At 42.2% G+C, this 21,044-nt stretch overlaps 1 protein-coding gene across 1 annotated transcript; it reads left to right on the top strand.

Moving 5' to 3' along the window:
- The first annotated feature begins 2,751 nt into the window (after positions 1–2,751).
- F11 (coagulation factor XI) lies at positions 2,752–20,630 on the top strand. The gene is made up of 15 exons (XM_051169860.1): positions 2,752–2,914; positions 3,761–3,816; positions 8,589–8,751; positions 10,067–10,173; positions 11,060–11,219; positions 12,913–13,022; positions 13,324–13,483; positions 13,871–13,980; positions 14,085–14,247; positions 14,331–14,437; positions 15,787–15,955; positions 17,123–17,298; positions 18,241–18,336; positions 19,325–19,464; positions 20,101–20,630. The coding sequence occupies exons 2-15, from the start codon at positions 3,762–3,764 to the stop codon at positions 20,260–20,262; spliced, it is 1,878 nt and encodes a 625-aa protein (XP_051025817.1). The 5' UTR covers positions 2,752–2,914; position 3,761; the 3' UTR covers positions 20,263–20,630.
- Positions 20,631–21,044: the final 414 nt, after the last annotated feature.

The raw sequence follows: 21,044 nt of genomic DNA, 5'->3' as shown, positions 1-21,044 counted from the left end.
TCAGCAACTATGAAGGAGGCTGTTTCTATCTGTCCCCCTCTTCCATCAATACTACATTTGAATAAGAATGTAACAAATATCTTCTTTTAGATTTATCTTTATTTTTGTTGATGCATATTTGTGATTGTATGCCATGTGGGTGCTGGTGCCCGACAACAACAGATCAAAACATAACAGCTGAGTAACAATCTGTTTTTTGTTTGCTTGGCTTTTTTGTTTGTTTGTTTTGTTTTGTTTGAGACAGAGCTTCTCTGTGTAACAGTCTTGGATGTTCTGGAACTTGCTTTTGTAGACCAGGCTGGCCTCGAACTCACAAAGATATGCCAGTCTCTGCCTCCCAAGTGCTAGGCTTAAGGGCATGCACCACCACCTCCCAGCTGAGTAACAAAACAAAATAAGTAGAGTAGTGCTTTATGTTAAGATCTCTTTTGAGAGCTGGGCGTGGTGGCGCACGCCTTTAATCCCAGCACTCGAGAGGCAGAAGCAGGCAGATCGCTGTGAGTTCGAGGTTAACCTGGTCTACAAAGTGAGTCCAGGACAGCCAAGGCTAACACAGAGAGACCCTGTCTCAAAATACAAAAAAAAAAAAAAAAAAAAAAAAAAAACAAAACTCTTTTGAGTCATACACACACACACACACACACACACACACACACACACACACACACACACCACTCTTCACGCCGTTGCTCACCTTAACTTCTTGCCCTAGCCGAAATGCCCCCATGTCTCAGTGGAGGGTGTTTCAATTTTACTATCGGTAACTGATTGTCCTTTTCTTGTTTCCCCAGTGAGTTATCCCTTTCTCCAACCTGTGTTTTGTTCTTTCTGATGGAGAGTTTGAAGGGGCTGCCTAGCATTTCTTATCCTGGTTCACCTCTCCACAAAGGCGGATAACTAACAGCCTCAGAGGCCATTCAGAAAGGCCCTAGCAACATGGCTATGACACACAGAGAAAGGGACTGCATGCCCAGGTTTGAAATACTGAAAGTCAGCTGTTTCAGAAGCTGACGTTGGCACTCTGACCCTGAACTACATCCATTTTTCCCTTGGTACACATGGCCTCAGCAGATCCATTGCTGTTCTGGTCTTCAGAATAGTTTCTTAATTATAGTCATATTTGTAAACAGGCAATTGTACTTAACTTTTCTTTAGAAAATTGAGAGCCTCATTGGAACTTTCCATTAGTTTTCTCTGGAAGTTACTTAAATCACACCTTAAAAACCATGCGTTTATTTATGAGCGTCCATCACAAAGCATCCACAGAGCCTGCAGGAGTCAGTTCTGTCCCTGGGATAAAACTTGGGCCATTAGTCTTGCTTGCAAGGACCTTACCTGTGGTCATCTTTTCAGGCCTAAATCTGACTCTAAGTCAGTTTATTTTTGTCTGGACTTTGTCTGCGTGTGTGTGTGTGTGTGTGTGTGTGTGTGTGTGTGTGTGTGTGTGTGTGTGCATGTTGATAAGGTAACAGGAGACCATGAAGCAATCTTTACAGTTAGTGGTTTTGTTTTGTTCTGGCCACAAAGGCTCTCTATCTGTATAGGCCAGGCTGTCCTGGAACTCACTATATAGACCCAGCTGGCCTTGAACTCATGGTGCTCCATGTGCCTCTGCCTCCTGAGTGCTGGAATTGACAGGTGTGTGCCACCACACATGACTAGTTAGTGTTTAATATTAAAAGTGAGAGGCTTGAAGCCAATGAAACAAAGCAACTGTCCGAATACCCATCATCCACTCCTCTAACTACCACTGTAATAACTTATTTTTTCCCCTTGGGAGGCTCCTGTATGTACACACAAGGCCCCTCTTCCTTCAGGGAGCCTCTCTGCTTTACCATTGTCTGTGGTGTGACAGCACATGCCATTTTGTACTTCTGCGTTTGAGTCTTAGGAGCCCCAAAAGAAGCCCTGTGGGAACTGACTATTACTATAGACATGTTTCCCATAGTTAATAGTCACAAAAAGGTAATAGACCAGTGTTGTTCCTCAGAGCTGAGCATAGCTGCATAGACTTATGAAAAGGAGACATTACAAAAAGGAAAACTAGGCATGCAAGAGCAAGACAATAGCAACTAGTCTGTGTACTTAGTCTCCAGCCCCCAGTCTCCAGCCCCAGCCTCCAGCCTCCAGCCCCCAGCCTCCAGCCCCCCAGCCTCCATCTCCCAGCCTCCAGCCCCCCAGCCTCCATCTCCCAGCCTCCAGCCCCTACCCTCCAGCCCCCACCCTCCAGCCCCCCAGCCTCCAGCCCCCCAGCCTCCATCTCCCCCTCCATTCCCCCCAGCCTCCATATCCCAGCCTCCATCCCCCCAGCCTCCATCCCCCCCAGCCTCCATTCCCCCCCCAGCCTCATCCCCCAGCTTTCAGTCCCAGGTATCGAGCCCTGAGCATCCAGCCTCTATCTCTTGCTCTCTCCTTTCTTACCTCTATGGTAAATCACTAACTCTATCCAATTTCTTTGTTTTCTTTGTCTATTCAGATTGCAGGTGAGCTGGAACTAATGACAGCCAGCTGGCAGTTGGAAGCATTAGTATGTATACCTTTGGCAGGCAAGCACCCAGACTCTGCGTTTGCCCAGCTGCTAAGAAACACAAATGGGCTCAGATTCTCTGGCTGTCTCAGTGTGTTTTGTTTACTTGAACACACGGTGGAGAGAGTGCACACAAAATTGGTATGTTGAAAGAGTTAGCAGCTGCCCTGAGGCAGGTGTCAGTAGCAGGGACCAAAAGGACATTCTCGGACACCAGACACACTGTGCACACTGCAAAGACGGGATGTCACATGACAAAGGAAAGTAGAATAAGTAAACATTTAAGTAACAGTGTCCTAAACAAGTTCATGTGGAGAAGAACAAGGCTATAGAGTGGAAAGAAAACCTCACCGAGGGCTGCAGCAAAGGCAAAGAAGGTATCTGCAGGTATGGCTTCAAAACGCATCAGTTCTCTCAACCACTTTTGCCTCCTAATGCCCGTGTTCTGCAAGAAGGGCCTAGGTTGGTTTTTTTTTTTTTATTAATTTATTCAGATTACATCTCAATTGTTTTCCCCTCACTTGTATCTACCTGTTCCGCCCTCCCTCCCGCTTTCACCCTATTCCCCTCCCCTAGTCTGTGACCGAGGGGGGTCATAGGCTATCTATCAAGTCTCATCTTTATATATATAAAGATTGAGGTTTTTTTTTAATGTATCTGATTTTACATTGTAGATATTAGTCACTCTCTATAGTCAATTTGAGGGTGAGAGCAGAATGGAAAACTAGTCATTTGTTTTCAATAAGAAATATTTTCCAAGAAAAAAAAAGAGTCAAGAGCAATGTAGGATCTGGACGTGAGGTTTAGTGTGTGTGTGTGTGTGTGTGTGTGTGTGTGTGTGTGTGTGTGTGTGTGTGTGTGTGTGTGTGTGTGTGTGTGTGAACAGCCTGTTCAGCATTTACTAGGGCACACACACACTTACAAGTGACCAAGACAATATGTTAATGAATCTTCAGTAATCTACTTCTTTTAGAAGTAGAAACTGTTGTAAGGAAGATAATCACTCAGAGCTCTTTGATATCAGAGAGAGAGAGAGAGAGAGAGACAGAGAGACAGAGAGACAGAGAGAGCTCTAAAATGGAAAGAAAGGAAGTGAGCTGGAAGAGAAACTGGAGTAGGGAGGGGGCCAGATGACAGTGACAAGGGGGGAGGGTCACAGGCGAGGAGGTGGGGTGCATTTGTTATAATTTTACACTTTAGATTCTAAAAATGCTGCCATTCTTCTCTTTGTAGGATGCTCTCAGTACATCATGTGGTATATTTTATCTTTTTTGCCTCAGTTTCTAGTGGTAAGTGTTGTATTATTTATTTTTTCTCCCCAACATAATTTTTTCATTATTTGAGAATTTCATAGAATGCACCCGGATCACACTCACTTCCCGTTCCTCCCAGGTCCACCCTCCCACCGTTGAGTAATCTCCGCCCAACACCCCCATTCCACACACACACAACGAAAAACCATCGAGTTTAATTTGTGTTGTTCGTATAGTCTTTGGAGTGTGGTCAAATTCCCAGTGGCCTGCCTCTTAAAGAAAACTGAGTCTTTCCCCACCCCCCACCCCTCTTACCCCCACCTATAATTCCACCAGAAGCCATCAACTGTGAAGAGCTACACTTCAGCATGTTTATAGCAATTTTAAAAGGCTTTCTTCAATATTTAACTATAGCCTAGAAATAGCTCATTTCCTGACCTGTAGAGTGGGAAACAGCATAAGTCCAGGGAGAGAAATCACACTCTGGTTCCCCCCCCCCGCCCCCCGTATTGTGAGATAATTCCATGTTACCTCCAGGGAAGGAAAAAAACTCATTTATTGTCAAGTTAAGGTTCCACTTAAGGAGCCAAAGAAAGAAAGGGATTTACATAGAAATTACAGAAAGTCTACATCTATATCATTTGAATGATAGTTATATCTGTCTATAGACTTGTATCTGTATCTACCTACATAACACATTGCAATAATACCGAAGGGCAATATTAGAAAGAGAAGACCTGACTCACCTCACTGGTTAGTTTTGCAATCCGATAACTCAACAACTCATCTCTCTCTCTCTCTCTCTCTCTCTCTCTCTCTCTCTCTCTCTCTCTCTCTCTCTCTCTCTCTCTCTCTCACACACACACACACACACACACACACACACACAAACACACACACACACACACACACACACACACACACACATCAATTCTGGACTGAAAATGATATGAAAATTAATGTCCGGCTTACACATTTGGTTACTGTAACTACCGCTATTACTTCTCCATCTCAGAAGAGAACTTTCCCAATGATCAAATGGTGTCTTAAAACAAAGAAAAAAAAAAATATATATATATATAGAGAGAGAGAGAGAGAGAGAAAAGAAAAATTCAAACCAAAGATTTTCAAGAAATCTCATACATAATGGTGACTGAAGTATGTTTCCCTAAGCTTCTCAGGGTGAGGCCAGAATATCTACAACGTGGCTGCTGGGAACAGGGAACAATGAGCAGAGATGCAAAGTCTCCCTTGTATGTAGTCTTTGAGTCCATCCCGTATGTCCCAGGACTGGGACAGTTCTCCTTTTAGCATTCTGTGGAATTTCATAACAGACTTCAATGTTCCCACTGCCTCACCAGCATGGGAAATTATTCACAACAACCAACATAGGGAGTCAGCCTAGGGAGCCGCCTACAGATAAATGTGTAAGGAAAATGTTGGCCATGTTCTGGTTTGGGCTAAGAAAGTTTGTTTATTTAGATTTAAAAAATTCCTTGATAATTTCATACATTGCATTTTGCTCATATTCATCCCTTCCCCAAACTCCTCCCAAATACATCCCTCATTTTATACCCACCCACCTTTGGGTCCTTGTTTTTTTGTTTTTGTTTTGTTTTGTTTGTTTGTTTGTGTGGTTGTTGGTTGGTTGGTTTTTGGCCACAATGAAGAATGAAATTATAACATTTGTATGACAATAGATGCAACTGGCAATCATCATATTAGGTGAGATAAGTCAGATTGAGAAAGATAAATATCATTTCTCTCAAATTTGTGAATTCTAGACTTTAACTAGATAAATTATATATACATATACATAGTCATGAAAGTTGAAGTGAGACTCTCTGTCTAGGGGAAGGAAGGAGAATAGAAGGAAGGAGACAAATAGGAGCGTACGGAGAACACATACAGTCAAAATGCATGGTGCACATCTATGCATCTATACCCACCACTGAGTGCAATGATTATATGCCAATACATGCTTTGCGAGGCTATCTACTGTCACTCCCTTACGCATATTAGAGATCCCACTCGCCAGGGTAGGGACGGTAAAAGGAACTAAAAGTCAGGGGAAAGCAGGAAATTAACTGATTGTTCCCATGAAATAAGATTATGTAGGAAATTCAAAGTAGTGAGCACATTGATTACTTTAAGCACATCAGCAAGGAGTCTACAGATTCAGTGTACTGCCAGGAGTGGTGGCATACGCTTGTAAGCTCAGGACTCGGGAGGCAGAGGGTGCGTTGGAGGCTGTGGCACAAGCTCTTCCATCGAAAAATCTTCAGCAGGCAACAGTGGCCAACTTTCACCAGTGCTAGAAACTATACTGAGATTATGAAAATCAATATTCAGGATTAAGTGACTCAAGTAGTGGCTATGTCCTACGTAAAATTGTGCATTTGTTGATCCTGTACAAATCAATTCAACTCACCAAAGGTCGGTGTTTTATTCAACAATTACATTTTCATGTGTCAGGGTGACTTTGTACTAAAACGCTGAATTTCTAGAAGTAGCAGATACACTGCGAGGTGGGAATGGACCACTGGTGAGCTGGAAGCTACCACCGTGTGGTTTGGTGGGAGACAACACAGAACTTCGAAAAGGCAGTCAAGTCTCCAGGCGGCTCCCAGGATCCTTGCCAGTACTGAAGAAAGCTGTCCTCGCCACCAGCCCTGTTGAGTTTAGGAGGTGGATGAGGTTGCTTTCCTTCCCATGTATTTCTTTAGCAGCTTCATGAGCCCTGTGGAGTCTATTCTTGGAATGACATTTCTAGATACACAGACTTAAAAATACATAGGATTACGGGGGAAATTAATTATATCGAAATCTGATTACTTAAAAACAAAAAGTATATTTTTGGTTGTGAGCCTAGCCTTTAACGGCTGAGCCATTGGTGCCTCACATTTGACCATGTCCCCTGGAGGGGGAGACCTGGTGGCACTCAGAGGAAGGACAGCAGGTTGCCAAGAAGAGACTTGATACCCTATGAGAATATATAGGGGGAGGTAATCCCCCTCAGGAACAGTCATAGGGGAGGGGAATAATGGGAAAATGGGGGGGGGGGGGGGGGGGAATGGGAGGATACAAGGGATGGGATAAACATTGAGATGTAACAAGAATAAATTAATAAGAAAAAAAAACCAAAAAGTATTCAATACAGAAGTTGGTGTAGTTCTGAGTGGCACACTATGTGGAAAGACTTAGAGGTGAGCCTGAAAGTGAGTAGAAATAACCAACGAGCTAGTAAAGAGTCATATGACATGATTTATTGTCATCATCACAGACATTACAAATATTAAACTAGTTCATTGCTTACATTAATAATACAGGTATGTATATACCACATTTCAGTTAAGGATCAGTGAGAAACCAGGTGAGGTGTTTTTGAGTTCTTTGACTACCAATGTCCTAGAAGCCTCATATGGCAGCTTTGATCACTGTGCACCTACAATCTTCTCGATCCATTAACTGACAGTTGTTATAACAGTAACAAATATTCTTCTTGAATATTTCCATATGAGTCCAATATTTGTTTTCAGTGTTATGAAGAGAAATGTGTTAGCAGGACCTCTCCACAAGCAAGGACGGCTGCATGAAGAACTGTGACCTTTTATACAGTCACTAGGGAACAGTCCCGTCAAGGGCCACATGCTGTGTAGATTATTAGGTATGTCTTTCTAGCAACAGAGGACTTTTAAATCTTTTATGCACTACAGATTTAAAAATAAAATAAAATAAAACTTACCTGAGGCTTTAGCTAGATAGGACTCAATGAGATTTCCTGGACTCATATTTCTCATTAGTAAATGAGTCCTTTGTTTTTAGTTATAGGTTTTTTATTTATTAATTTTTAACATCCCAATCATAGCTTCCCCTGTCTCCTCTCCTCCCAATCCCTCCTCACGTCACCTCCCCACCATCCTCCCATCCTCCCTTTTTCCTCAAAAAAAAGGGAGGCTTTCCATGGAAATCAAGCCATCTTGGCATGGCAAGCTGCAGTAGGACTAGGCTCATCTTTTCCTATTGTGCCTAGGCAAGGCAGCCCAGTTAGGGGAAAGGGATCCTAAGACGGGCCACAGATTCAGATACAGCCCCTGATCTTCCTGTTAGAGTGCCACCTGAAGACTGAGCTAACCTACGCAACTGTTAGGTAAGTGCCTAGAACCTAGGTCTGTCCCATGTATGCTCTCTGTTTGGTGGCTCAGTCTCTGTGGTCCCTTACGAACCCAGGTTAGTTGGTTCTGTTGTTTTCTTGGGATGTCCTTGGCCTCTCTGGCTCCTTCAATCATTTGTCCCCCTCTTCCATGGAATTTCCCAAGCTCCAGCTAATGTTTGGCTTTAGAGTCTATACATCTGTTTCGGTGCCTGTCTAGTGTCTCTGGGTCTCATGGGTCAGCTCTTAAAGTTAACATGACTTCATTTGAGGGGCCATCAGTCTTGGTTTTTAGTATGTGGCAGTGTCAAAACAATGAAGGAAGAAAACACAGCAAGCCCCTGTTGACATGGAGGGGTTTCCTGAAGAGCAAGTATTGCTGGTCAACAACTGAGAAATGACTGAATTGCTCCTGCAACCTTCCCAAGACAAGACTCACAAATGTGATGCTACTGAGGCCACTGTGTTGTGATTTTTATTTCCATCTGAGGCTGTTCGCTGAGAAGCTAACCTAAAAGCATTGGTAGAGCTGATGCCCGAGTTCAGGCATATTTTCTGTGAAGTAGACATGCTTGCATTGACTCTATCAGCCTGTCTAATAAGGTAAGTGCTCACCAAAATCCACAGTAACGTGTGTCCACCTGTTTCACCACAGAGTGTGTCACTAAGATCTTCAAAGACACCTGCTTTCAAGGAGGTGACATAAGTACCGTTTTCACACCGAGTGCCAAGTACTGCCAACTGGTCTGCACCCACCACCCGCGGTGTTTACTCTTCACATTCATGGCTGAGGCATCTTCTGACGATCCTACCAAATGGTAACTGCTTACGTGTCTCTGAAGAGGAACGAGTTCCCAAGGCCAGCTACTCACCAATGCTGACCACCTGTGTACAAATCCGCTCCTGTCGTTTTACAAAATGTGATGCTAGCAGCTGGGAGATGAGTTTTCCTCCCACTGTCACGCTATTACAGAAAGGATGGTGTGCAGGCACATTTGTGGAAAGCTGGAGATGCCTCTTGAGATCTCAATTTTAAGGTCTTAAGATTTTCTCTCTTCTTCCAGTGTTTTGCTTCACATTAGTTCTTTTCTCAGCTATTGGTTAATGGTAGTGGCTATTACCTAGAACTTACTTCTAACCATTCAATTAGAAAAATGCATTCATAAAGATACTTTTTTAAAAACATTACATTAATTTCCTGCTCCCTCCAATATCCTGACATGTTTGCTTTGCCTACCTGTATGTAGTCACAGTTAAATGCTGAGAGTGATTTTAAAATATCACAGCCCCACACCTCTAAATACTTCAACATGCATTCCACACCAAAGTGCAAGAAGCTTCACGAACTTACCCTACACTCTCACATGCTTCAAATGTTATTGATAACCGTTAACTAAAGTCACATCGAACATCACAGCTTCCCTATGGCTGCCTTGTCTCTTTACTCATATTTTTAAAATCTTAGATATTCCATCCATTTCTGTCTCTATGCTAAACTTGAAATTTTAATATGTAAGCTTTTATGCAAAAACAAAGTTGCCAATATCTTTGCTTGATATTCCTGGCATCACATATATTTATTTACATAGTGCCACAAACTCTAATTATGCTTCTAAAATCTAGAACAGAAACTAGCAAGCAAGGGTTAAAACCTTAGGTTGTATTGGACCAGATACAAATAGAAGAACATTCTGTATTTTTAACACCATAAAAAAAAAGATTATAACCATGTGTGGGCTAGAGGGGTTTCTCAGTGGTTAAGATCTCTCTTTTAAGGACCCAAGGTTTCTTCCCAGCACACGGGGGAGGGGGAGTCTTTAAAATGTAGCTCTGTAAAAACAGAAAATGATTTCTAGCTTGTGGACAACACAAAAACTGATAAGATTTTTAACAGCATTTTAGCAATAGGCCAGAGTCCACCCATTCCTGTTTGTGTCCTGTGGAGAGGGGGTTTGTATGTGTTTTTTTAGATGGGGGGGGTGGAGAATGTTGAAATCAGCAAAGTCAGAATCTTGCTAAGTAAACATTTGTTTTGGCATGAGACCCAGTCGTTTGTTTGCTCCTCTTTGACCTACTCTTTGAAAACATGAATTCCTGCTGAATAATGTTATTTATTTATTTTTTAAAGAACAGGTTTGCTTGCATCCTGAAGGACAGTGTCACAAAAACACTGCCAATGGTCAATATGACAGGAGCGGTTTCCGGATATTCTTTCAAGCAATGCCCTCAGCAATTAAGTGGTAAGATTTCTTACCAAATGCAATAAATATTAGCCATCATGTATATTCTTTGTGTGTGTGTATATATATGTGTGTGTGTGCGCACATATATATGTACATATATACATGTATTTGTTTCAAATACAGTTTTGTACCTACAAAATAAAATACTACCATCTAGAAGTAAACTTCCCCACTAAAGACCCACTTCTTATGTACAATAGATGTCCACTTTCCTGGACTCTCATTAACATTTCTTAACCTTATAAAGGCATGTCACCACCTCAGTTCTGATTACTTACTTACTTTTTTCTTTCCCAGCCTAAAATTGTACATGAGAGCCCTTATTATATATACTAATTCAAATCAAAAGGAAAAAAAATGCCGACTGAAGTGTCACCTGGCTTAATAGCAAAACAGATATTTTCAATAAATTAGTGAGTGAATCAATTAGACAATGCAATGTAAGCACTAGGCCAGAAAATCAAATTATGCAAACTTACAGGCTTTTAAGTTTTTTAAATGAGTTGTCTATTTTGTGTGCATTGGTGTTTTGCCTGCATGTGTCTGTGTAAAGGTGTAAGATGCCCTGGAACTCGAGTTACAGAGGGCTGTGAGCTGCCGTGTGGGTGCCGATAATTGAACTCAGGTCCTCTGGAAGAACAGCCAGTGCTGTTAATACCGAGCCACCTTCCCAGCCTCAAATTTACAAGCTTAAAGTTTTTCTGGTGAGAGAAGAGTACTGGCTTCCTCAAAACACCTCCTAGCGGGAGTAGGATTTATGTCGAGTAAAATAAAGAACTTCCATGGAAAAAGTGCATGAGAACGGGAAAGTCTAAGAGGGCCAGTTGCTGAGTCAGCAATACCGGAGCAGCGTCTTCACCGTAATTTCCACCTTTATTTCTAGCTTGTAGCAAAGATGTGTACGTGGGACTAGACATGAAGGGCATGAACTATAACAGCTCTGTTGTGAAGAACGCTCAGGAGTGCCAAGAGAGATGCACAAACGATGTCCACTGCCACTTTTTCACATACGCAACAGGACACTTTCCCAGTGTGGAGCATCGGTGAGTGAGCTGGAGTCCGGGGCCCCAGGATACAGGAGTTCCTGGGGGAAAGAAAACCACTGGTTCCTTAGTCATTTTCATCAACTTGAAGCCTAAGTATTTTAGCCGTCCCCTCCCCCCCCCCAAGACCTTTGCATAATAGCAATCACTGTTTTGTTACGAAAAGTTCATCGAATGCCTCATTAGCATGCATCTCGCTCATACTCAAGATTGTTTTCCAGGGCTGAAAGATGGCTCAGTGTGTAAATGCACTGGTTGTACAGTCATACGGACACTGAGTTTGGATCCCAGCCCCTCATAAAAGCCAGATGTGGCTGTGTATGCCTCTAACCTCAGTGCTTGGGCATGGAGAAAGGGGGAGGGGGATTGACACGGGAGGATCATTGGGGCTCAGCTCCATGTTTAATGACAGATCCTGTCTCAAGGGAACAAGGCAGAGGGTGATAGACCAGGATACACAAAAGTCATTTTTTTGGACTTACTATTTGCACTTACATAAGACACAGAAGTGCGCGCACGCACGCACGCGCGCACACACACACACACACACACACACACACACACACACACACCCCTTATACAGTAGCTAGAGTGGAGCCTCATAGATTCTGTGGTTTGATGACACTGTTGTAATGCACACATATGCTTACCCTGTATCCCAACTAACTTCAAAAGCTCTACATTTTTACCTTTGTAGTTTTGAGAGCTCTGCAATTGGTTTGATTGGCCATGCCCTTCCCAGTCTAACGAGTGCTAAAGCCCTGGCATAAAGGATCAAAACCTAACATTTGTTTCTCTCTCCAGCTAACTGGACAGCCTTGTTTCTTACCTAAGATGTAGCAGCTGAAGCCCATGTGTTAAGTTTTATCCTGGTTCATGTGGGATGCTGAAATCTTCCAGGAAGAAATCTATTATATAATAATACAAAAGTGATCTGTTCATGAATGACTAAATCTGCATTGTCAGGTTTAAGTTTTTATTACAAAAGTATATTATTTGTTCTTTTAAAATTAGTGTGTGTGTGTGTGTGTGTGTGTACACATATGTGCAAATAACTGTAGAGGCCTGAAGAGTCACCTCTTCATCTCCCAAGATTCATTTTAGATTTAGAAATCTTAGACATGATCAAAATTTGCACAAGAAACTACAGTTACCTGATGGTTGGATTTTAACATTGACTATTCATATTCTGCTTTCCCATAATCTTAAAAAAAAAAAAAAGAAATGGATGGGAAGCAAAGCATTAAATATGTATTTCAAAATCACTAATTTAAAAAAAAAAATGGGACGTAGCCTCCTGTGGCTTTCTTTACCTCATCCCAGAGGATAATTTTTCTTTCTTTCTTTCTTTTTTTTGCCTGCAAGCTAGGGAAATGTTCCCAGGGCTTACAAAGATGCACATTTAGAGTCCTAATGTCAACCCATTCACACACTGCACTCCTCACACCGCATCAGGTCTCTTCTGTCATCTGTTCACTGATGAGGTGATTTCGTTTCTGAGTCTACAGGGCCACCCTGTGGTTAGAGGAGCTGCCAGGACACCAGCTGCCATCTAGCCCTGCAGGGGAACACTCTGCTGGGCAACTCCTTCGTTATGACAGCCGTTTCCTACCCGCCGACAGCAACTTCTTATCCTCTCATGCTTTTAGATACTCAGAAAGAATAATATTTCTCCACTTCTGTTTTTACTCAGTAAAACATGTCTTTTGAAGTACACTCAAACGGGGACACCAGCCACAATCACAAAGCTCGATAACGTGGTATCTGGATTTTCACTGAAGCCCTGCGGACTCTCTAACTTGGGTAACTATTGTTTTCTCAATGGGACAGTTGCACCATTGAGTCTGTATAAAGCCGAGGATGTGCACAATAGACCTAACTTTAAAACAGTTGATGCTCATTGATTGCATGACCTGTCCCTGTCTTCCTGTGATACAGTTCATCGTGTCCTGGAAAGAATGTCTTCTTGAATTTTATAAGTAAAAAGGGTCATTTGGATGAACTTCCCTCTTTTAATACAATTTACAAACACTGGAATGTCTATGATGTTGCTGGCGACCCCTGACTTCTGACACAGTTTTTTTTTTTCCTGTTTGTTGTTTAGCTTGCATTAGGGACATTTTCCCTGACACAGTGCTTGGAGACCTTAACGTTGACAGTGTGTTGGCCCCAGATGCCTTTGTCTGTCGCCGCATTTGTACTCACCACCCCACTTGTTTGTTTTTTACGTTCTTTTCCCAAGAGTGGCCAAAAGAGTCTCAGAGGTAAGAAGTTACCGTTAAAGGTGATTTGTTCTCTTTTTAAAACCAGCCCTCCAAAAAAAAAAAAAAAAAAAAAAAAATGTGCTGCACCGTTAAGATAGGAGACATCCAAGTAGCAGGGGAATTCTGGACTCTTTGACACAGGTTAGAACTGTTGCAAGGGACAGCTTCAAGAGGGAAGGCACTGGGAACACTCACACTAGGGCCTGTTTCAAAAGTGTCTTAAAAAGTTCTCAGTAGCATGAAGTTGCTGCAGTGTGACTCTGTGATTCAAAAGGGGGGGTAGGGACGTGGTTGCTGTCAAATGCCAACATTAATTAAACTCTTTTCCATACACACTGTAACGAGTGTTCTTTCTCTTTGACATATTCCACATGATCTGTCCCTTAGACACCTTTGTCTCCTTAAAACATCTGAAAGTGGATTACCAAGCACTCGCATTACGAGGAGCAATGCCCTTTCTGGCTTCAGTCTCCAGCACTGCAGGCACAGTACCCCAGGTAAACAGTGGAGGCCTTCCTTCTCCTTGAGCTCAACAGTTCTGAGGAGATGGATGACTGTGAGGGCTACATGGTTCAAACCTGGCATGTGCTTTGTTGTCTAGTATTCTGTCATCCGTCCTTTTACAACGACACTGATTTCTTGGGAGAAGAATTGGACATCATTGATGTGAGAGGCCAAGAAAACTGCCAGAAAATGTGCACCAATGCTGTTCGCTGCCAGTTTTTTACCTATTACCCGTCTCGAGGATCTCGCAATGAAAAGAAGTAAGACAGGGTTTAGGTGGATGCGCTTCGAGCATCTCTTTGTAGGATGCGTTATACTTACACTGTTTTGTTTTCAACCATAGGGGAAGATGTTACTTAAAACTTTCTTCAAATGGATCTCCAACTAGAATACTTCATGGGATGGGAGGCATCTCTGGGTACACACTGAGGTTGTGCAAAATGGATAATGGTGAGGACTTGAGGAAATACAACTGAAGGAAAATACCCAACTGAGTATATTGACATGAAGTTACTCAACACCAACCAGAGAGGGGCGGGAACAGTAGCACAAGCCTGTAAATCCCAGCACTCAGGAGGCTGAGGCAGGAGGATCAGAAGTCTGAGGCCAGATCCTCTATCAAAAATGACAACAAAAACAGACACAGAAGAGAGATCATTTGGAAATTAACAAATTTAGAAACCTTCCATTATTTTAGCTTCTTTTGCCCAACCTTCTTATGTTTTAAGAATATGAATTGATTTTTCACTAAGTTCTATATAAATTGATAAATTGAATATGTGATAGGTAGATAGATAGATAGATAGATAGATAGATAGATAGTTAGATAGAGTCATTTCCAGAGGCATTTTCTGAAGAGACAGACCTAGAGGGCTGATCTTTGTTTTCAATATCAAAGGATTTTTGTTTTTGTTTTGTTTTAATTCTCAGTGATTAAACCATAACCAGTGAATTAATTAAATTGTTTATTTTCTTCCCACTTGACCTTTCAGTGAAACCGAAATAAGGATTATATATTGCATAATATTCAGTGTTATGATTCCCTCTAAATTGTGATGTAACTAAGATTTAATGAACAAATGTGATACTGATCACTCCTTGTGACAAAGCCTAGAAACACAAAGCCTTTTGTGTCAGAGCATTTGCTATTCTAGAAGGTGACTCGGCCCTGAACTTCTGAGGACCTAATTTGTAGCACACCTAGATGTTTTGTCCCAACGGCTGTAATACGCTAACCAGAAAGCCTGCCTTCCTGGAATGCAGAGGTTTGAGGCCATCTCTGGGTGACCACGCCTCCTGAGAAGGTTAAATTATAGCTCATATGCTCTGTTTTCCTCATGGTAAATTATCCTAATTAGAAAGAACATTCAAAATAAGTATTGTCTTAACTCTACTTCTTAGCAGACAATTAGAAAATATTGTTAAGTGATAGGGGCACACTTTAAAAACTGGGATCCAGGAATTGACACCTTGTTCACCTGAAGACTACATTCCTCACCCATTCTGCCTTCATTCTGATCTTGTCTGCTGAATTTATGGGCCCTGGCCTGCGGAGGTGACAGTTGCAGATTAAAAGCTAGAAGAGAAAGTAAAAACTGTGTGTCTTTTCAGTCTGCCTTCTGATGTGTAAGTTAATAGAAATAGGTTACACTATACAGTATTAGATTACAAAATACCCTCATGTGAGGGCATATCTGACCTAAGTGTTTGACATAGTAACAGAGGTTTTTGTCAAGTAACAGACGCCCCCATGATTATGAAGCCATAGCCAATCACTTGCCACACGCTTTCTGTTGTAGTGTGCACAGTCAAAATCAAGCCCAGGGTTGTGGGAGGAACTGTGTCTGCTCACGGTGAGTGGCCATGGCAGGTGACAGTGTACACCACCTCGCCCACCCAGGAACACCTGTGTGGAGGCTCCATTATTGGAAACCAGTGGATACTGACCGCGGCTCATTGTTTCCCTGGGTTAGTACTGTCGCTGTTCCCCTTGGGTCACCATCATCATACATGGATGAAATCTGGGAGTATCATGATTGTAATTAAACACTTTGGAAATGTAAATGATCCTGATTACTAAATTAGTTCTTTCTCTGAGGGGAGAGATGACTGTTAACATACAGGCAGCCTGCTAGCCTGCCCCTAGGGGGCCTTCAACCTCTGATGTCATCACATCGCCAGGTGCTCTCCAGGTGGTGGGCTATTAGAGCCTGCCTATCACTCTGCCCTTTCTCCCTCTCTCCCCCTTTCCCTCTCTTCCTCTCTCCAGGTCTCTCCTGGTTTCTCTGTCTCTCACTGCGCCATCCCCACCTCTGTCATGGGCATCCTCCCCCTTTCTCCTCTCTTCTTGTTTCCCACACTAAATCTCCTTTCATACCAGATGTGTTGCTGCATTGCCTCTTTATCATATATCATAGCGATGACTACATGGAAGCAGCAAGGACTCATCATTAGAAGAAGTGCGGAGGCAGAGCTGTTTGCATACCATTCTGCCTCTTCACTCAAATGCAAGTGATTAGCCAATGGCTGTCTGCTGGTTTCTGGCCCGGGCGCATAGGACCAGAACGAAGCTCATAATCTCCTACTCTTTGAATCATGTTTTCCTTATTCTCTCCTTCTCTGCCTCCAAAGACATGGAGTTCAATACACACCTTACTCACATTACTTTTGGTATTGGCCAAATGTAAACATTTTAGCTGGGGAAGTGTGTATCTCAAGGAAATTTGGCTGAGCAAAATTCTTTGCGGCTTTCAGTGTCTTCTCAATTGTTTCTGGACAAAGGTTTACATGTTTATTGGCTTGTTTGTTTGTTTGTTTGTTTGTTTTTTGCATGCCACAAATTACACATGCCTTTTTTTTTTTTTTCTCTGTCATTGACAAGATTGAGACTAAAACCCAGCTCTTCCTGGGTTTGTGGGTGTGCTGGAGACTGGAAAGGCCACTTATTTAATGTGTGCAACATAAACACTAACCCAGTGTTTACTTTGTAGAAGAAACATATGACTAAGTTTTTTTGAGAAGAAAATTCCACCTAAAAGTGGAAACAATTTCAGAGTACAGATAATTATGAAACACACATATTTGAGAATTGCCTAGTAATAGATATTTTATTTCACTCTATTGTTTGTTCCTTAGGGTAGCGACGTCTAAACATCTGCGTGTCTATGGTGGCATTGTAAATCAATCAGAAATAAATGAAGATACTCCTTTCTTCAGGGTTCAAGAAATGATAGTTCATGATCAATATAAGATGGCAGAAAGTGGGCATGACATTGCCCTGCTGAAACTGGAATCCACCATGAATTACACAGGTATATAGAATTTGTGGTGAAAGGCGATCTCTGAGAGCAACCTAGATAAAATGTTCATGGTAAAAGAGTCACAGTCCCATTTGCTAGGCCCATGAGATAGAAAGACAAGGAAAGGTCTGGAAAGATGGCCTCACTCTGTTGAGACTGCTGGTCTTGCCTTAGAGTATCAGATCATATCCTGAGAGTGCAGATGGCTTCAGACATCTTCGGGTATATAGAATGACATCATTCTATAAAATACAGAAGCAGAATGAATAATGTAGGTTGACTGTAGAATGTAAGTTTTAGGGACAAAGGGCTTGACAGCGTGATTAAGCGAATGATACACAATAGTAAACCTTGCTAAAGATGAAAGTTTATGTGAAAATTCATGTCTTGTCTTTCTCTTGTCCCTTCTACTTGGGATGTCTTCTATACAACACTGAACATGAGGCATGAAAATATATGAGAAAAAGATAACATGAATATCATAATGTCAGGTGAAATAACAGTCCTTCCTGGGGCAGGGGAGGTGGGGGTGAGGAGTGATTGGTTTTACTTCTGCTATAGTCAGTTTTCCATCACTGTAACAAAGTACCTGGTGTAAGCCCCTTGTCAGGAAGAAAGGTAATTTGGGCTCCAATGATGTCAGAGGCTTCAGCCCGTGGTTGGGGGGGCTTTACTGCTTTGGAGCCCTTGGTGAGGAATATGCATAGAAGCAAATTGTTGACCTCGTGGATGCTGGGAGGCAGAAAGAGAGAAAGGAAGGCACCAGGGTCCTAATATCCCCTTCAAGGTCACACCCCCTTTGACCTAATTTCCTTCCATTGACACCACCTCCCACCCTCTCCAACTAGTGTCAAAGACTGGAATGACGTCTTTGAAACATGAGCTTTGGAGAGGGACACTTTAGATCCGAACTGTAGTGGCCTCTGATGACTAAACTATGTTTTTCAAAATTAGATTCCCAGCGACCGATATGCCTACCTTCCAAAGGAGATAGAAACGTACTGTACACAGAATGCTGGGTCACCGGATGGGGGTACACAGGATCGAGAAGTAAGGAGCCATGCTTCTTTTGCTACTTTATCCTGAAGTCTTTGTTTTCCCCCCTCTGTCTAATCATGTGGCCAAAATGTGAGTAAGGTAATAAAACTCAATTACAGGAAGATTAATAACATAGACCAATACATCTGATTAGAATGTAATTATACCTCTCTAAAGGCTATTTTAACTGAAGACTGTCAGTATGGGACCCAACACTCTATGCCAAAGTTCTAGCTTGGTTTCTAATTATTTTTTTCTGAAAAGGAATTCTCCTTAGTGTCATAATTAATTCTGAACTTAATAACATTAATACAATTGTGTTAAAGTTATTTTTATAAAGTTACGTTTGATTTGCAGTTTCTCTCTTACCCAAGTTAGCAGTAAAATAAGTAAGACTCTATTATTTTATTTTGTTAGACAAGCTTTATGGCACAACAACTGATCAGTTTTAACTCTATTCTTAATGCTTTAGGCTAGTCTGGCTTCCTCCCATTGTAAATCCAAGAGACACTTGCAGTTTACAGCTTTCCCTGCTGAGCTCTTTCTCCTCATCTCTCCTGGACCTCTTCAGTAGCTCAATCCTCTACTTCCTCCCTCTAGCTCCTCCTCCGTGGACAGTCAGGAAGTCCAGCCCTCCCTTGCTCAGCCATTGGCTGTAAGCTGCTTTATTGGCATATCAGGAGACAATTAGGAGCAGTTTTTATACAACATTGAGATATGGGATTCTCAGAACTGGATTACAACCAGATACGGGGATGGGGAGGGAACAGAAACCAGCATTTGAATTATACAATAACCTTATGCCTACAAAATTATATACACAATAGTGGAAATAATGTCTTCTTTATGCTTCATAATTATTTAAAAAAAAAGACCTATGAAGAATTAAGCTTAGCCATTTTTCCTCCTAGATTTTTAAGTAAAAATTTGGCTTTTAAATATAATTGTGCACACTTATATAATTATTATCCCACTAAAACACTAATATGACCTCTCTCAGATGAAATACAAAGTACTCTCCAGAAAGTCAAGGTACCCTTGGTGTCTAATGAAGAATGTCAGTCAAGATACAGAAGGCATAAGATAACTGACAAGATGATCTGTGCTGGATATAAAGAAGGGGGGAAGGATGCATGCAAGGTAAGACTGTCTCAACCAATCAGTTGCGTGAGACTGGAGCGATGCATTTTCACAAACAGTTCTACTGTCAAGCACTGTCCTAGTTTGCTTTCTGTTGCTGTGATAAAAACATCAACCAAACACAACTTAGGGAAGAGGAAAGGGTTTATTTAGCTTATAAGTTACAGTCTACTGGGGTCGGGGGGTAGGGGGGCAGTGGGGGGAATCAAGGTAGAAATCTTGAGGCAGGAACTGCAGCAGAGACCATGGAGGAATGCCAGTTACTGGCTTTGCCTTTAAGATCAGGTTCAGTTACTCTTCTTTGATAAAAAGATTATTTATCAGTTAACAATCAAGAAAATTCCCCTACAGATGTGCCCACATGCTAATCTGATGGTGGCAGTTCCTAGGCTGACATTCCCTCTTCCCAGTTGTGTGAGCTTGACAGCTCAAGAGTTGTCGCAAGCCATCATAACCAGTGTGGTTGGATTTGCTTTAGGAAAACTACACCCTAAAATATAAAAACTGGGCGTGGGTAAGCAATCAGATGTTTAGAGGTTTGAGAAAGGGCCAGAGTTTTAGGTAAAATTGCCGTGAGCAATACTTATTTCACACAGGAAGTGATCCATGCATGTTTCCTCTTCTCCCTTCCCACAGGGAGACTCTGGAGGGCCGCTGTCTTGCAGACACAATGGGGTCTGGCACCTGGTGGGCATCACAAGCTGGGGTGAAAACTGTGGTCAAAGAGAGAGGCCAGGCGTCTACACCAATGTGGCCAAGTATGTGGACTGGATTTTGAAGACAACTCAAACAGTATGAATGAGCTCAATACGTGTCATTTGGTGGCCCTGGAAGATAAGTCCGTAGAAGAGGGCTTGATGTCACCGACGAAGACACTGGGATGTTGTATCTTCCACTATAAGCAAAGTGAAGGGGCTTGGTGTATGTAATAAAATACAGAAAAGGGAAAACCCTATCATTTTCAGAATTCCTGATCTGTGGGGAATCAGAGGTTGTTTTCTACATCTGGCTACAACTCAATGAAACAAATACAGCGAGGTGATTTTTAAAAAAAATAAAAGTATATATAGCAGACATACCAAGAAAGTATCAAGTAGTGGTGCTGTTTGCCCTTTTTAGTCTCTGTGACAAATACCTGAAGTATTTCATGGGAGGAGAAACTTCTTTGATCCACCTTCTTGGAGGGTTCAGTCTGGCTCCATCGCTTTAGCCCAAGGTGAAGCCGAACAATATGGCAGCAATAGGAGGAGGAGTTGGAGGAGGAGGAGGAGGAAGTGTTTGCTCACCTCATGGTAGCCAGGAAGCCAATCATGTACTTCTTCCAGTGGCATACAACTCCCTAAATTCCCACTGCTTCCCAGACAGCACCACCGGCTGGAGACCCTGCACATTTGAACCCTAACTGACACCAAGAGATCAGGTAGAAATGCCAAGGAAACCATGTATAAACAGTTGGTAAATGTAAAGTCAAGCCCCGAAGAAATGCACACAAGAACACGAAATGTCCACTTACAGGGATCTTTCCTTCCCTGCCTCTATGAATCCCCCTCCTGTGTAAAGGAAGGCTGACAGGAGTCAGT

This window comes from Acomys russatus, chromosome 27, assembly GCF_903995435.1.
Source record: "Acomys russatus chromosome 27, mAcoRus1.1, whole genome shotgun sequence".
Classification (NCBI taxonomy): domain Eukaryota; kingdom Metazoa; phylum Chordata; class Mammalia; order Rodentia; family Muridae; genus Acomys; species Acomys russatus.
Note: the sequence above shows the minus strand (reverse complement) of the source record. Positions and strands in the feature narration are given on the sequence as shown.

Coding starts and splice junctions, on each gene's coding strand:
- F11 (XM_051169860.1), top strand. CDS start 3,762: ATGCTCTCAGTACATCATGTGGTATATTTTATCTTTTTTGCCTCAGTT. Junction 3,817..8,588: donor TTTTGCCTCAGTTTCTAGTG/GTAAGTGTTGTA, acceptor GTTTCACCACAG/AGTGTGTCACTAAGATCTTC. Junction 14,438..15,786: donor GTTGTGCAAAATGGATAATG/GTGAGGACTTGA, acceptor TTTCTGTTGTAG/TGTGCACAGTCAAAATCAAG.